Raw genomic sequence first — 18,191 nt, 5'->3', positions numbered from 1 at the left:
ATACCGAGACTATGTAAATATATTAAACGGAATCGGGACAGAATATGAACTGAGTAAGGAGGCATTGATAGCCTCAATTACTGTCATCCGGAAGGAAGGAAAAGATGAGACCAGGTGTTTTAGTTATAGACCAATATCACTGTTGAACGCAGATACTAAACTATTTGCCAAGGTATTGCCAAGTAGGATGAAGACAGTAATGAACTCACTGGTACACCCCGACCAGGTAGGGTTCGTCCCTGGAAGGGAGGGCAAAGACAACGGGGTTAGAACCCTATTGGTGCCATCTCAGAGGGAGGAGACGGAACCCCCGGCCTTACTACTGTCGACAGATGCACAAAAGGCCTTTGACAGGGTCGATTGGAGATTTATGTTTCAGACACTTGAAAATATGGGTTTCGGGCCAAGGATGGCCAAATGGATCAAAACATTGTATCATCACCCGACAGCAACTATAAATATAAATGGGGTTCCCTCCCCTCCCTTTGAGATGGAAAACGGGACTAGACAGGGATGTCCACTTTCACCCCTTCTCTTTGTGCTAGAGCCCCTACTCTTGACAGTCAGAAACAATCCAGAGATAACAGGAATCATGGCGGGGCAGGAAGAGCATAAACTTGCAGCATATGCGGACGACGTATTGTTTTATATAAGTAAACCTACAAGCTCAATGCCCAAGATAATCGAGGCCCTTGACGACTATGGGAAATTATCAAATTTTAAAATCAACCAAACGAAATCTGAAATTCTCAATATAAATGTTAGTAAACAAGAAGCACAACTAATCCAAGAGTATTGTAAATTTAAGTGGGTAAAAAAACTGAGATACTTAGGAATAAAACTGGCTCGCACCTTAGGTAAGATCTACCAGTTAAATTACATCCCATTATTAAACGAAATTAAAACTGAACTCAGGAGGGTAGTCAATAGACTTCTATCCTGGCTGGACCGGATAAACGTGTTTAAAATGTTTATTCTCCCCAAAATCTTATACAAATTTCAGATGATGCCGATTGCAATACCCCCTAGTTCAGTGATGGCGAACCTTGGCACCCCAGATGTTTTGGAACTACATTTCCAATGATGCTCCACTACACTGCAGAGTGCCTGAGCATCATGGGAAATGTAGTTTCAAAACATCTGAAGTGACAAGGTTCGCCATCACTGCCCTAGTTACTTTCTTAAGATAAAATCTCTAATGTGTAAATATATATGGACTAACAAAAAACCAAGGATCTCCCACACGGTTTTAAAACAAGAGAAAAGCCGAGGAGGATTGGCTGTCCCAGATTTGCAATATTATTATAAGGCGGTAGTGTTATCTAGAATTGCCGAATGGGTGAGGGAGAAAAAAAGATGAGAAAAGGTGGGTACGTTTAGAATGCACATATAGTAAGGCACAACTTAGTAAGATAGTATGGAACCCTCCAAAATTCAGGGTTTTAGACCCAGACACGAATTGCACTCAAAACATGGGACGAGGTGTATAAAAGATTAAGTGGACACTATAATTCACCTTTGATAGAGTTCAAAGATAATGAGTTCCCCCCCCTCCCCACCCCGGTAAAAGGGAAATTGGTGAGAATTGGATAAAAAAAAAAAAAAGGAAAAAATTACAAATAAAAGATATTATGAAAAAAGGGAAAAACTTATATCACTAGAAGATTTAGAACACAAGGGATTGACGTGAATTGATACATGGCGTTATCTCCAGCTGGCTCACTTCATAGAGGGGTTGCCTCAGCCAGTCAGATCCGAAGACGAGCTGACTGGGGTGGAGCAACTCTGTATCTCGGATAAGGCTAAAAGTACAATTTCAAGGATGTATGGGCTGTTGATATCGGCCAGTCAGCTGGAGGGGCCGCCATATATAAAAAAGTGGGAAAAAGAATTAGGAGCACAAAAAGATAAAGGAACTATAAATAAAATATTGAAATTAACACATAGTTTGGCAATAGATAATAAAACCACCGAGATGAATTACAAACTTATCTCGATGGTATAATACCCCAGATAAAACTGCTAAAATATCAAGAGGGAGGATCGGCCGAGTGTTGGCGGGGTTGTAAAACATTAGGAACAATGACACCTGTGGTGGGAATGTCCTAAAATTAAGATATACTGGGGAAAGATTTTGCAAATGGTAAAAGAAATAACTAAAACAACGGTGAAAGTGGATCCCTGGATGGTACTTTTTCGTGGTACAGAGGGAGGGGTTAAACAATATTAAGATACAATTATCCCCCATCTCCTAAACACGGCGAAAAAAACGGATTCCCAAGAAATGGCAGGACGTAGATTGCCCAACGATATGGGAGTGGGTGGATGCGGTGGAGGAAATATTTAATATGGAAAGTTTAAGGATTGGAGATGAAGGTGAAAGGGCAGTATTTATTAAAAAATGGAGAGGTTGGAAAGAATTCAAAAGAGGATGGAGTTATAAAGCACAATTAAGACCATAAAGACCTCCTCATAGAAGAAATATGGAAGAGGAAAATTACTGACATGCAGGGGTGTGGGAGGGAGGGATGGGCGAGGGGGAAAATAACTATAAGGGGTGGGGGAATAAAGTACTTCTAATTAAAATAAAATACATTTAAATAAAAACTTTAATGAAGGGAAAAAAAAATTTAAAAATTTAAAAAAAAAGCAAATAAAAGACATAGCCACAGGGGGGCGTGGCTTGACGCTGTTCCGAGATGGCCGCCTGAACCCGGAGCTCCCGTCCAAGAGACCCTGCTACATACGATCAGGAAAGTGCTCGGTGGTCCTTCTCCCTGAATTTGAGCCCCACACAACCGCAACATGTCAGCGGCGAGATCCCGATCGCCGCCGGAGCCCGACGCTCCCCCAGCCAGACAAATTCCTGAAATATTCAGGTCCCGGCCCACTGGCAGCACCCGAGCCGCGGCCTCGAGTAAGCCGCGGTCACACAGCAGAAGCCCGCTCCGCGCCAGGCCCGACGCAGACGCCAGAGATCAACCTGCAATCAGCCTAGAGGACTTGCGCAATGTCGCAGCTGACATTAAGCATACCCTCTCTGCAGCTATCTCAGATCTCCGGACGGATATTCAATCTATGACACTGCGAGTGGAGGATATTGAAGCTGCACAGGCCCGCCATGATTCCTCCCTATGCCAGCTCCAACAGCTCACTGAGTCCCATGCCATCCACCTAAGGGACATTAACAGGCACATGGAGGACCTTGATAACCGGGGGAGACGTCGCAATCTACGAGTAAGAGGTATTCCAGAAACCTTAGACCCTGGTCTCCTAACCCAGAGGGTAATTAATATCTTTAATGACCTCCTCGAAAGACCCCCGGACACCCCGATTGTGTTTGAACGTATCCACAGAGCTCTGCGCCCCAGAGGCCGCGACACTGACCCCCCGAGGAGACGTCTGTTGCCTGATAGACTTCCCCCTGAAGGAGGAAATTCTTTGCAAGGCCAGGGAGAGGAACCAAATCATATACAGAGGGGTGAACATTAAAATATTCCAAGACCTGTCTAACATCACTCTCCAACGTAGAAGGGAACTCCGACCGTTACTGGAAATACTGAGGAACAGAGCCATCCCATATCGTTGGAAATATCCCTTCTGCCTATCTGTCTCCCACCAAGGCCGCACGGAAAACTTGAGAGTCCCGGAGGACCTCGACCACTTCTGCACTGCGCTGGACCTGCCCCACGTGGACCTACCTGATTGGTATAGTGACTTCAGATTCCCTACACTCCACAGAGCAACGTCAATGGAAGGAGTAGATGAAACAGGCAACTACGCCATTGGCAGACGCCGCAGACAGGTGCATCAACCTCCTCTCCATCGCTCTCCTCAGAGGAACGCCACCCCGCCGAGAAATGGGAGCCCCACTGCATCACCTGCCCACCGCAGGCCCCGCCATAACTAAGGTACAGTTCTTTAGCTTTGACTACTGCATGGCACCTGTTAAAAATGCCGGCTGTTCTGCAGCCGCTCTGCTGAAACGAAAACTAACCTTACCTGGAGACACCAATGTCTGCTAAACCTTCCCACCTAATGTGAAAACCTGCCAGAGACGCTTATTCCCCATGCGACCCCCTGGGTACTTTCCGTTGATGCCCTCTTCCACACACCATGCGGGTCACCGTGCTCTCTCTCCCTCTGCAAGGACCTCTCTTGCCCCAGACTAGAAAAGTCCACTTCTACTTACCTTGCGAACTTTGTACTACTGACTTGCCGCTCTACACCCCGAGGCCCCCCCCCCCCACATACCTTGAACTGGAATCCCCAGCGATGCTCAAAGAAACTGATGTGCACTCTTTGATACCTTTGATGTCGGTACCCTCCCCTACCCACTCTGCCCCCCTGGTGTGCCTCTCATGACCCACCTAGACACTACCTGATTAACCCAGGCTGTAGCCTTCTCGTCAAACCTCCCCCCATCCCCCCCCACCTCTCCCTCCCCCCTTTTATTTTACTTTTGTTCTCCCTTTTATATATACAGTGCCTACAAGTAGTATTCAACCCCCTGCAGATTTAGCAGGTTTACACATTCGGAATTAACTTGGCATTGTGTCATTTGGACTGTAGATCAGCCTGGAAGTGTGAAATGCACTGCAGCAAAAAAGAATGTTATTTCTTTGTTTAATTTTTTTTTAAATAGTGAAAAGTTTATTCAGAGGGTCAATTATTATTCAACCCCTCAATTCAACAGAATTCTGTTTGGTTCCCCTAAAGTATTAAGAAGTAGTTCAGGCACAAAGAACAATGAGCTTCACATGTTTGGATTAATTATTTGTTTTTCCAGCCTTTTCTGACTATTTAAGACCCTCCCCAAACTTGTGAACAGCACTCATACATGGTCAACATGGGAAAGACAAAGGAGCATTCCAAGGCCATCAGAGACAAGATCATGTAGGGTCACAAGGCTGGCAAGGGGTACAAAGCCCTTTCCCAGGAGTTGGGCCTACCTGTCTCCACTGTTGGGAGCATCATCCGGAAGTGGAAGGCTTATGGAACTACTGTTAGCCTTCCACGGGCTGGACAGCCTTTGAAAGTTTCCTCCCGTGCCGAGGCCAGGCTTGTCCGAAGAGTCAAGGCTAACCCAAGGACAACAAGGAAGGAGCTCCGGGAAGATCTCATGGCAGTGGGGACATTGGTTTCAGTCAATACCATAAGTAACGTACTCCACCGCAATGGTCTCCGTTCCAGACGAGCCCGTAAGGTACCTTTACTTTCAAAGCGTCATGTCAAGGCTCGTCTACAGTTTGCTCATGATCACTTGGAGGACTCTGAGACAGACTGGTTCAAGGTTCTCTGGTCTGATGAGACCAAGATCGAGATCTTTGGTGCCAACCACACACGTGACGTTTGGAGACTGGATGGCACTGCATATGACCCAAAGAATACCATCCCTACAGTCAAGCATAGTGGTGGCAGCATCATGCTGTGGGGCTGCTTCTCAGCCAAGGGGCCTGGCCATCTGGTCCGCATCCATGGGAAGATGGATAGCACGGCCTACCTGGAGATTTTGGCCAAGAACCTCCGCTCCTCAATCAAGGACCTTAAGATGGGTCGTCATTTCATCTTCCAACAAGACAACGACCCAAAGCACACAGCCAAGAAAACCAAGGCCTGGTTCAAGAGGGAAAAAATCAAGGTGTTGCAGTGGCCTAGTCAGTCTCCTGACCTTAACCCAATTGAAAACTTGTGGAAGGAGCTCAAGATTAAAGTCCACATGAGACACCCAAAGAACCTAGATAACTTGGAGAAGATCTGCATGGAGGAGTGGGCCAAGATAACTCCAGAGACCTGTGCCGGCCTGATCAGGTCTTATAAAAGACGATTATTAGCTGTAATTGCAAACAAGGGTTATTCCACAAAATATTAAACCTAGGGGTTGAATAATAATTGACCCACACTTTTATGTTTAAAATGTATTAAAATTTAACTGAGCAACATAACTTTTTGGTTTGTAAGATTTATGCATCTGTTAATAAATCCTGCTCTTGTTTAAAGTTTGAAGGCTCTAACTTATTTGCATCTTATCAAACCTGCTAAATCTGCAGGGGGTTGAATACTACTTGTAGTCACTGTATATATATATATATATATATATATATATATATATATATATATATATATATATATATATATATATATATATATATATATATATATATATATATATATATATATATATATATACACACACACATACATATATACATACATACACACTCGGCAGCTCACTCATGGACTGATTCCCACCGCATTATTGTCTACAAAGGAGTCGGGAGTGAGGTGTCTGGTAAGAATAGCCTCTAGCCCTTCAGGGCAATTGCAATTATCTGATTATTACTTGCTCAACACCTAAAATCCCGTTTTGCATATTATTATATGAGGTTTGTACTCTCCATTCCACAAAATAATCGGTAAGCACTAGCGCCACCCCCAAGTGTCATGGGCAGGGCTAGACGCCCTATATAATATTGCGAGGGTAGAGGGGGAGGGACACACATACATAGCCACACACTAGAATTACTTGCGGAGGGGGGCCCTGGCTAGGGGAGAGAGAGTAGGGATAGAACGCACCTTGCTATCTGGGAGAGATTCCCTAAGAGTGGCAAAGCTGAAGCATTGACTGAGTGAACCACCACTCCTAATAACTGGAGTGGGGACAGCCTACCTACACAGAACCCTCCATCAGTACTGCACTATATGCCGCTCAGTTAGTTATTTCCTCACTCCCGGCTCCGATTACCGCAGGTATCTGCACTTTATATTTGTATAACTGTAAAGTGTTTCTCAGGTATAGCATTTACTGTTATTTCTTGTGCCTATTGACATCTCTGTTTCACATGTTAAAGCATTTGTTGTGCCATTCTGAACTTGTGTTTTTAGTTATATTTGTTTGATTGTTTTTGCATAGGACTGCTCCTCACCTCTATACTCAAATCTGGAACTTCTCCCTCCACATCGCTCAACCTGTTTAGATGTTCCTGACCCCCTTTGACGTGCACGAGGCCTATGCCCACACGCTCTGTTTCTCCCTGGCCTTGAACTTTAACTTGACTTTTAGGCTTTAACCCCCAGCCTCTAGGGCTGAGCCACTGACCGCCGGTCTGATACACTCCCTCTCTCTTGCTCAGGCCGTGGGGTCCTTAAACTATTACTATTCGTTAACCCCCCTCGATCCCACACTATGTAACACTTCCAATTGCCGCCCATTACACCTTTAGGTCTCGCAGTGACGGAGCCTCTTTTTCGTCTCGTGTGACCCCGTCCACCACCCCCACGCAACAGACGCTGGTAGTCAGTGTTGATCCGACCGGTGCCCTTTTCGGTATTCCGAGGGTTGGTAGGTTCAACCCAACCACTGGTCTCATCCCCCACTCCCCCTTCCTACTTCTTCGGGTGCCCACCTCCCTCTTACATATACCAACCTCTAGCCCCCTACCCTCCCCCTCCTCCCCTTCTCTTCTCTTTTTCTCTTCACCTTCTTTCGCTGTTCCTCCCCCTCCCCAGGACCCCCCTCCCGTAAGCATTGCCCGCTACTCTTGCCTCTGATCTCCAACAAAATGTCCCCTTCAATGCAACGATCTGCGAACTTGTCCCTGAAGCTTGTTTCCCTAAATGCTAGGGGATTAAACACCCCGGAGAAACGTCATCAAACACGATTGACGATGCAGAAACTGAAGGCAGATGTTGTCTTCCTTCAGGAAACCCATTTTTGCTCTAAATCTACCCCCAAATTATCCAATCACGCCTTCCCAGTGGAATTTCACGCAACATGCCCCAATTCTAAAAGTAAAGGAGTCTCCATACTTCTCTCCAAACACTTTGACTTCCAAACTCTAGACACTCTAGCAGATGTGAATGGCAGATTCTTACTTATCAAGGGAACGTTTAAAAATAGAAAGATTACGCTAGCGAACGTATACAGCCCTAATACCTCCCAAGTATCCTTTTTCCGAAAGATAATGCACCAACTAAGCTCTTTTGCTGAAGGAATGTTGATCCTTGGTGGTGATTTTAACGCCCCCTTGGATCCTCTACTAGATACTTCCTCCGGGGACTTCCAGCTTAACGTTTCGGGCACTTAAGCAGATCAAAAAAAGCCTCCATGAATTACTACTGCATGACACGTGGCGAACGCTTCACCCCAGATACAAAGATTTCACCTTTTTCTCTACCCCCTACAATAGGTACTCACGGATCGATTACCTCTTGGTCTCCCAGCAGGAATTACATCATTTAACCAAGGCCTCTATTGAACCTATGACGATCTCTGATCATCACCCTATCACAGCCCTTTTTACCTTCCCTGAACGGCTTGACCGAACCAGTATATGGAGACTAGATGCGAATATCCTAACAGACGAAGTTAGAGTAAAGGAAGTCAGGGGCTGTATATCACACTACTTTTTAGACAATGACACGCCTGACGTCTCCCCTCTTACGCAATGGGAAGCACATAAATGCGTGATAAGAGGCAAATTTATCTCCCTTGCCTCTGCCCGCAAGAAAGAAAGAGCTGCCGTACCGACAGCCCTATACACGAAACTCAGATCCCTTGAAACAAAGCACAAGAAAACCCTAGCGGTAGACACCCATACTGAGTTAATGGATACTCGCATCCAGATCCAAGAAATACTAGGCTACCAGACAAGATCCTTTGCCCTCTCACAGAAATTCTTCTACGAACATGGGAACAAATCAGGCCACTTATTAGCACGCGCGCTGAGATCCAAGAAGGCCAAACAAACGATACACCATATCCACTCCCCAGCTGGCTCCACCCTTGAAACGAACGCAGATATAGCTCGGGAATTTGAACGTTACTACACCTCCCTCTACAACCTTAACTCCGATTGCTCACGCCCTCCAGATCCCCAAAAGCATCTTAATGACTTTCATGCATACCTTTCTAGGCTTCCTCTTAAAAAAAAGTTTCCTCTGACGCCCTTCAGTCATTGGAAACACCAATCTCGGCGACAGAATGGCTTCAAGCCATCAAACAATTAAAATCAGGCAAGAGCCCTGGACCCGACGGGCTAACCTCTGCTTATTATAAACTATTCGCAGAGACACTTCAATCTCCTTTCCTTAAGGCCTTTAACTCTGTCCCTACATCCAAATCCCTCCCCCGCGGTATCTTAGAAGCCCATATCACCGTTATACCCAAACCCGACAAGGACTCAACAATCACAAGCAGCTATAGACCAATTTCCCTACTCAATGTGGACATCAAACTATTTTCCAAAATATTAGCCAACAGACTTCTACCATTTATTCCAACCCTCATCTCCCCTGACCAGGTAGGTTTCGTTCCCGGGCGTGAAGCCAGGGACAACACCCTAAAATCTATTAATATTCACCACATGATAACACAAACTGAACAGAAAGCCTTCTTCCTGTCTCTGGATGTGGAGAAGGCGTTTGACAGAGTGGCATGGGACTATATGGAAGCGGTGCTCCTTAATCTGGGTCTTGGCCCTCATATGATGACCATGATCATGTCCTTATACTCCGCCCCCTCTGCGCGGGTGCGAGTTAATGGTACTCTGTCAGACGCCTTCCCCATCGGAAACTGAACAAGGCAAGGCTGCCCCCTCTTCCCGATTTTGTTTATCCTAACTCTAGAACCCCTCCTTCAGACCCTTACACTAAATAATGATATTAAGGGCCTCCTCACCCCACTTAAAGAGTGTAAATACGCGGCATTTGCGGACGACATATTGATGTTCCTCGCAGAACCTATTACTACAATACCAATCATTCTCTCAGAGTTCAAAAAATTTCAAACCATTTCCAACCTTAAAATCAATTTTTCCAAGTCTTACGCCCTTAACATCTCCCTCCCAGAGACGATTCAAGCGAAATGTGAAGCGAACTTCCCTATCTGCTGGAAGAACGACTCCATTACATACCTGGGCACGCAAATTCCGAGAAAGTTAGTTGACCTGTATGCTAAAAACCATCTCCCCATCCTGCATAACCTTACGGCCGACCTTGAACAATGGAACAAACAAACTCTCTCTTGGTTCGGCAGAATTGCGGTCCTCAAGATGAATGTCCTGCCTCGTCTGCTGTATATTCTCCAAACAGTCCCTATACAGGTCCCCCCAACATTCTTTAAAACGTATAATGCCATCTGCTCTACATTCCTATGGGGAAACCGAAAACCTAGAATCTCCCTTAAGACCCTAGCACGCCCTAAACACCTTGGGGGCCTGGGCTTTCCGGACACACTCAACTATTATAGAGCAGTCCATTTAACTAGAATTGTTGACTGGAATGTTCGCGATCCCTACAAAGAAAGGGTCTCTCTGGAGGCCTCCTTCTCTTCCCTTCCACTCGCATCCTTACCTTGGATGAAACCATCTCATGTAGCCATCCCCGCCATCCTCCACCCCCTCATACGCCCTACACTGAAATGCTTCCAGCAGATCTGTTCTCATACGAAAATCTCTTCAACCCCGGGACCCTTAACCCCGATTAAATGTAACCCAGACTTCCCGTCTTGCTTGTCCCCGGACTTCTTGTTAGATAACTGGCCAAAAGACAGATTGAACGCTTGCCACTTTTATGAGAGAGGGACACTTGTTCCCGCTCAGATCATCGCCAGTAAAGTGGATAGACCACCCATCCCTCCTTGGACCTACCTATTGATCGCTCATTACCTGTGCTCCCTGAACACGAACTCGCAATGCTCTAGGGCACTGACTCCGTTCGAAAAACTGTGCACCCAATCCACCCCCCAAAGGCATCTAATAGCGTTCACCCACAACTTACTCTTTGATGGAGAGCGTCCCGGTTCCACCACTGCATGCAAACGATGGGAGGAAGACCTAGCATTGTCAATAAGTGACGAGCAATGGGATGCCATCTTTCATACCATTCACAGGGGGGATCACTAAATGTCAGCGCTCAAGAGAACGGCTATAAAATTCAATCGAGATGGTACCGTACACCCTCTCTTCTACACAAATTTGCCTCCAACACCACTGACATTTGCTGGAGATGCAACCAAGACAGGGGAACTCCACTTCACATCTGGTGGTCGTGCCCCTCACTACAGAATTACTGGAGAGAAGTGTGCAGACTCACCACCCAAATTACCACTTACAACATTGATCCAACCCCACCCCAATGCCTCCTCCACCTCTCGCCCTTGCCGAGACGAACTTATCATGGCTCTCTAGCTATGCACATGCTCAACGCGGCTAAACAGTGCATCCCTGTTCACTGGGGCTCATCCAAAGTTCCCTCCATTAAAGAGTGGTTCACCAGAATCAACAAAACAGCTGAAATGGAGGAGCTGATTCATATATCCAGAGATACCCCCTCTAAATTCAGCACAAAATGGGCCTGTTGGAAACACTTCCAGACCACTGCCGATTACCTGGATGCATAAAGATAGGGACATTTTGAATTGCAGATTGGCTGTGAGGATCTGCATACCCTGGTACTGATTGGCTTTGGAGAACACCGGGCCAGAAGGGCGAACAAGAAGTTCGACTATGTGTCAGTTTACATGCTCGGGGGGGTCCTGGGGAAGGGGACCCCAGACAAGCCCACTCTCTCCTGTACCTCTGCCTCCCCTATCTGCCTCCCTTCCCCCCTCCCTTCTCTTTTTCTCCTTTTCCCTTCTCTTCAACACCCACACCCTTCTGCCCCTTCTCTTCCAACCTAGGCGCACACACATACCACTACATCCCAACGACACAGACCCCCAACAACCCGTCACTACAGCCTTTATCCAAGGCACTTTTTCAGGAAACTACATGAAGCAACCTGAAAATCTGTTACCCAATTTGTCCTATCATTTGCCCCTAGACCTCTCTGGAACGGATCCATCCCCTCATGCTTTGGGCTCCGACCCTGTCCCCCAGATGGACCCCCTTATCTCACTGGGACAGATACCTCTAACTCCTTGTTGCGGACCATACCAAACCCTTCTTATGCTCCTCTCAATCTCTACTCCCCCTCTCTCTCACTCTTGGTAGTTGACCTGTATCTAGCAGTCTGTACCTATACATCTCACACTTTTATGGTCTTTTCAGTTTAGGAATGTTTACATGCACAGTCTTACTGAACTCATTGCATGTTTAATTTGAAATTTTGTTGGCATCTTACTCCAATTGTTGGGGATCTCTCTGTACGTCTGTACTTTTGTGCCTACTATTTCTTTTCAATAAAAATTGTTTAAAAAAAAAAAAAAAAAAAAAAAAAAAAAAGACATAGCCACAATGATGTGAAGATTAATAATAAGAGACAGTGATGAAAGTAAAGTTGATTTAAGTCTCTCTTGGTGATTCGCTGAGGTGGCCAAAAAAATAAAAAATAAAGTAACACCACCTCAAGGGTCCCCAAGCATACAGCTCACAAAAGAACACCATTCCCCCCAAATGCCAGAGCCCATGATCGGTGCGCAAGAGGCTAGCATTCAGTCCCCACCAAAAGCCTCTGTCCTGGCTAGGTCTGTCACACCCAGTACTCCAAATTTCTGGCTACATAGCCAGTTTTAAATTGCTCATGACAGACTGCCAAGCCCTGTTGAGCAAGAGATCCATATGCTTATCCATTGGGTCTCTTAACACCCCCAAGTATTCAAAGGCCAGGTCTGTGGATCTAGAGACTTGGGAGAAGGCCACATCCAGCCTAGGAACTTTGTTCTATACAACCGAGGGATCTTCCTCAAAAAAACAAAAACGTCTCTTGTAGGCTGAGAAAAAAAAAGTTTTTTTTTTTTTTCCCCTCTGGTTCCTGCCATTCCTTCTTTGAGTCTGAAATGACAGAATAAACCGGGCAAGTCCGAACTTTAGGTTCACCAAGACCCGCATACATGCGGTCGTGTAGTGTTATTTCTTTCTTTTCTTCACTTAGGACCAAGATCACATGTATGGCTCTAAGTTAATCAATTTAGATGGGGCTACCATCCCCCTCTATCTCCTCTTCTGATCCTTCATTGGAAGAAACTATAGATTGTCTGGTAGAAGGGCCTTCTGAAAGGTTCTCTGGTGTGGAGAGCGACACCTGGGAAGACTCGGATGTGGAGGGCCGATTAGCCGCCAGATTAGCCAGTGAATCACAGAATGACTGAATCGTGGCATACAGCTTCTTTTTGACTGAAGCAACTAGGTCATCACAAACTGAAGCAGATTCCTCTTTAACTCAAGGAAGTAATGCAGGTACTGTATAAGGCTTTCTTCCAATTCTCTCCCATTTTAGCCTTGCACGAGGAGCATTTTCTTTTCCCTGAATCAAAACTTTTTTTTTTTTTTCCTCTTAAACCAAAACAAAAAAAACACACAAACACACACACACACACACACACACACGGCCTTTGCCGAGACCTAGTCTCCACTTGTGGACCACCCCAAGTAAAAGTATACCAAAAGTGCCCAGACAGGCCCCGCCAATGGGGGGTGGTGAGCGAAGGACTGGAATCCCAGGTAAAGGATTGGGCAGATTTAAGTTGTGAAAGTGGACATCCTGCCAAATGTACTCCCACTGTACACTGCAACTTTCCACAATATGGGTATAGTAGGAAGAAGAGCGAAAAGAAAAACTCCAAAACAACCTTGGAGCAGTTGGTGCCCACATCTGCCAGACTCATAGCAGCTGGCATGACAGAATCCAACTGAATGGTGTAGCACTGCTGTCCAAAAGAAATCTACTGTAATACTCCTGGGAGGTCCAGACCTACTGCTCCATCCCGCAGCTTACTTGCTCCCTCTCCCTGGTGCCTGTGGATGTCTGGAAAAGAGTCAGGGTTGCCAACTAAGTAAATTTACAAATAGTTTGTAGAATCTAATTTTCGCATCTGCTTATGAATGTCCATTGCTGACATGAAATCAGCATGCCTGTAATGGACATTCATGAACAGATGCAAACATTATAGATTTTACAAACTGTGAATTTACTGACTATTGGCAAGCCTGATACCCATGCACCCACAGTACTGCTGTCTTTTCAGGGATACATATAGCACAGTAGGTGGCATTCTGTCCTGGCCCACGCACTTGAAGTACATAATTGGGCTCCGTAGGCGTGTGTTGTACAGTTTGACAGTTATAATTTTACTAACATGCTGAAGTGGTTTCAGGTATTAAGATTTGTTTATACCTTTGTCCTTAACCACTTCAATACTGGGCACTTTACTATGATCGGAGATGCAATGTGTCAGAGGGACATACAGCACCACCGATCAACACGCTGAGCGCCGCATGTGAAGTGCACGCATAGAAGCGCATGCCGGCATGTTATCCTGGAAGACGTTATATGACTGGCAGTCAGGATAATAGAACCACCACCCGGCTGTCATTCTGCTATAGGCCAGGCGGGAAGTGGTTATAGTGGTTGTAGAGTAAAGAGTGTACCACCAAAGCCTGAGGCTTGCTGTAGAAATAGAAGTGCCTGTCAGATACAATGTACCGTATTTATCGGTGTATAACACGCACTTTTTTCCCCTTAAAATCAGGGGAAATTGCGGGTGCATGTTATACGCCGATCCTCCGTGATTTCTGGGCGGCTTTCGGCCCTTCTCGGTGGCTTTTCAGCCGAAGGCGGCCGAGAACTACCGGGCGCCACCGAGATACACAGGACATCTCGGCGGCGCCATTTTTAAAAATAAAAGGCAAGGCTGCCACGAGGACAGGCTGCATGACAAGGCTGCAAATGACACTGACGAGGCTTCTGATGGACACCGATAAGGCTGCATTGATGGGCATTTAAATGTACGTTTTTTTTCCATAAATTTCCCTCCTAAACTTGGGGTGCGTGTTATACACCGATAAATACGGTAGTTAAAACAACATGTATGTATGTATGTATGTATGTATTCCAAGCCTGTGCTGTGTTGGGCAAGGGGTAGTCGATTCCTCGTTTTGTTTTAGATCCTTCTTAGTGGCAGGAGACCTATTCAAAGTACTCCCAGTTATCAGGACACATTTGCTGCTCTCTGCAAAGGATATGTTGGGCCAATGACCTTACCCTACTCTCCATCCATAGACAAGAAGATAGTGCATGAAACCTAATCTTTAGGTGGTTTACAATATATGGAAACCTGCTGCCACGGGGTTACACACATGAAAAACGGTTAGTAACCCCTGCTTTAAAGCAAACCTGTACTTCTACTTCAACTCACCCCTCTACATCACATAACAGTAGCTGAATGAAATGGTGGTGATGTCACAGCTTGTTCTATCATGAGACAACAGTGTATGCTAGGCGTTTTTAATGCTGGCTGTGATGCAGGAAGGAACATCAGGGTAAAACTAACAAATTATCTGGGAACAGACCCTTTGCAAAAACAAATTGGGGAGATTTACTAAAACTGGTGCACACAGATTCTGGTTCAGCTGTGCCTAGTAACCACCAGGGCCGGACTGGAAATAAAAACCAGCCCTGGAAAAAAATTCATAGCAGCCACACAGCATTATTATACAAGCCCAACAGCATAACGTAATTTTCTTGTTCATGAAAGGGAAAACCAAACATTTTAAAAGCACATTTGATGAATATATATATATGCAAATTCCAGTTAAAAGTGGTAAGTGGACAATCGTCAAGGGGGACCCCAGGAACTCAGAGTGTGTGTGTGTGTGTGTGTGTGTGGACCACCTACCACAGAAAGAATACACTAAGGTAAGGGGGGGGGGGTGCCCACCAAATGCAGCCTCACCGTGCCCACCATTGCGGCCTCACTGTGCCCCATGTCCCAGTCTGCAGTCTCTGTCTGTGGGAAGGTGTGTTGTTGATACTCGGTACGGTACCTTGCATGCCAGCAGGATATCAATAATGGCCAGCAGCAGGCAGGGTATGTTCTCGCTTTGGATGGGGACGGTGCTCCTTCCAGGGGATCTGTTTGCTGTGAGATAGAGTGGTCCCTGTCCACCTGCACCCTCAGCCTTCCCCATTTTCCGGCCCCAGTCAGCCTGTCCTCTGGTCCTGGGGAAGTGGAGTACTGGGTGGGAGCTGGAGAGAAGGGGGAGCAGAGGAGTACTGGCGGGGTTGGAGAACAGGGGTGGAGAGCATGTTAGTCTGAGAGCACTGATGGGGCTAAGAGTGTGGGGTGGCGAGCACCAGTGGGGGCCAGAAAGAACAGGGGGAAAAGCACAGGTGACTGGAGAGCATTATGAGAGGTGAAGAGCACACGGGTGGGGGCAAAATGCAGGGGGGAGGGAGCCAAAAAGAACAAGATTAATTTCCTCTATATGCAGCCGCCCTGCTGATCCTCCTATCCAGGCACACACGGCTGGCTGTACAGGCGGAATCTCCTCCTCCAGATCACAGCGCTGACTGGCTCTGTGTTCGGCAGCCACACTGTAACATGCCCCCCCCCCCCCCCCCCGACCGGCTCGTGTGAAAGGCGGAACGCTGATTCTATCTACTATCACACAAGCTGGTCGGAAGCTAACTTCAGCTTGTTCAATTAAGTTTTAACAAAATCTAGAAACAGGTTACAATGCACAGCTGCCCAGATTGTGCACCAGTTTTAGTAAAGCTCTCCCACCATCACTTTGCCCTGAATAAGCAGGGCGTTAAGGTCACCTTAAAGTAAATCTATTGCTTTGCTCTGAACGTGCAACTGAGTTTGCTTATTTATTGTAGCATTTTATATATACACAGTACATTTATATCAACAGTAATGTTTTTAGATGCAGTTACCTGTCACTGTACACAGATCGTTCAAAATATTGTACAGGGTGTTCAGCTTCTTGTAATTTATGAGAAACTGGTTTAAGTTGGGCTCTAACACGGCTCAGGCAGGCATAAGTTTGAAATGTATAAGCCCATCTTGTTGGTTTGTCATATAGCATCTGAAGGAGGTTTCCTCCATTTTTCTGTGATGTTGACAGTTCCTGCAAAAAACAAAATCCATTTTAATCTGGCAATGTTACCTTACAATGTAGTTTGTTTTTACATGCATATTTAAATATTTTACAGAACCACACAAACCCTAACATTACCTCGTGCTCATCTTCAGTAGTTTGAACGTTACACCATTTAGCAATTGGCTCTGGGACAACTTCCCACTCATCACTTGCTTGCTCCAGAAGTTTAACAAATGTTGACTTGCCTGCAGCTGCATAAATTAAACAAGTTCATTCGATTATTCTAAAGGCAAAAAGTACAAAATCGAAATACTTTCAAAGCACAATCTATTTGAGCGCATGTTTCTCACAATCCACATGGCGGCGCCCTTTGACAGTTACTAATAGGGTTAATATGAAAATGACTAATAGGAGACTTCCAAATATAGTAGGTTTAAATTGCGCAATTTTATCGCTTTGTTTTTCTCTTAACCTCAGTAAAAAAAAATAAAAAAAAATTGCTTTTGGAGAAATTTTTTTATTAAAAAACAACCTACAAGACTGAGAACAGATGGGCAAGTAGTTAGGTAACATGTCTCAGATCATTCTAAAAACAAAACAAAAAAAATCCTCGCTTCTTGCCACTAAATAAAACCTGGAGGTGAAAAAAGGTGGTTGGACTCATACAAAATCAACGCGCCTTGTCAGGTCCTCTGTAAAACCTAAGCACTCTAGAATCAACTTTTTTTTGGCGCCAAACTCTACCATGTTATTATAGGTTGAAACATTCTGAGATCATGACTTTTGTAAAAGGTACAATTGGTTAAGACCGTTTGCGTAGCTAAAATACACACTCCGCGGCTTATTTCATTTTCATTATGCACAATACGGTATATGCCACAAGCGCGCGACCTTACAAATCAACACGTGTAAGACACATGTATAACGTTAACTTACCAATATTCCCTTCAATTGAGATCTTCTTCAACCTTTTGTGAAAACTATCGTCAAACAGAGGACTGTAGCAAATTCTTTTTGGCGGTGTAGCCATGCTTCGCACTTGCACAAGAAGCAGTTACAAAAAATAAACAAAATTCCGCGCCTTCAGTAAGGATTTGCAGTCAACAGCATCGCGCCTTCTGACTTACCAATCAGAGACGAACCATATTATTCTGTCCAATAAGAGTACTGCTGTTAAAGCGCGAATGTCTAAGCGGTTTGTGAGATTTCGAAGGAGTGCAAAGAATCTTTTTTTTTTTTTTTATTATTATTATTATATATGCATGTACGTAGCCTAGCAACAACTAGATAAGTAATGGTTGTTAATACGCCAGAACAGGGATACTAGTGTGCGTATTATTCTCTGGACCACAATCTGCTTTAGTA

At 45.3% G+C, this 18,191-nt stretch overlaps 1 protein-coding gene across 3 annotated transcripts in view; it reads right to left on the bottom strand.

The window, feature by feature from the left end:
- Positions 1 to 17,951, bottom strand: part of LOC143964150 (deoxycytidine kinase 2-like) — a 321,867-nt gene extending 303,916 nt beyond the window's left edge. For 2 of the 3 annotated variants that reach the window (XM_077473843.1, XM_077473844.1), the window contains exons 1-3: positions 17,763 to 17,950; positions 16,962 to 17,077; positions 16,660 to 16,853 (exon numbers count right to left, since the gene is read on the bottom strand). In XM_077473843.1, the coding sequence (XP_077329969.1) occupies positions 16,660 to 16,853; positions 16,962 to 17,077; positions 17,763 to 17,856 (404 nt within the window). In that variant the 5' untranslated portion in view covers positions 17,857 to 17,950. Of the gene's footprint in view, positions 1 to 16,659; positions 16,854 to 16,961; positions 17,078 to 17,762 lie in introns of all 3 variants that reach the window. The other variant, XM_077473842.1, reaches the window with a different exon arrangement.
- Positions 17,952 to 18,191: the final 240 nt, after the last annotated feature.

This window comes from Lithobates pipiens, unplaced genomic scaffold (assembly GCF_037356315.1).
Source record: "Lithobates pipiens isolate NorthernLeopardFrog02 unplaced genomic scaffold, aLitPip1_a1.2 Scaffold_8, whole genome shotgun sequence".
In the NCBI taxonomy this organism is placed as follows: Eukaryota; Metazoa; Chordata; class Amphibia; order Anura; family Ranidae; genus Lithobates; species Lithobates pipiens.
The sequence above is the reverse complement of the archived record's forward strand: the minus strand, read 5'-3'. Positions and strand labels throughout refer to the sequence as shown.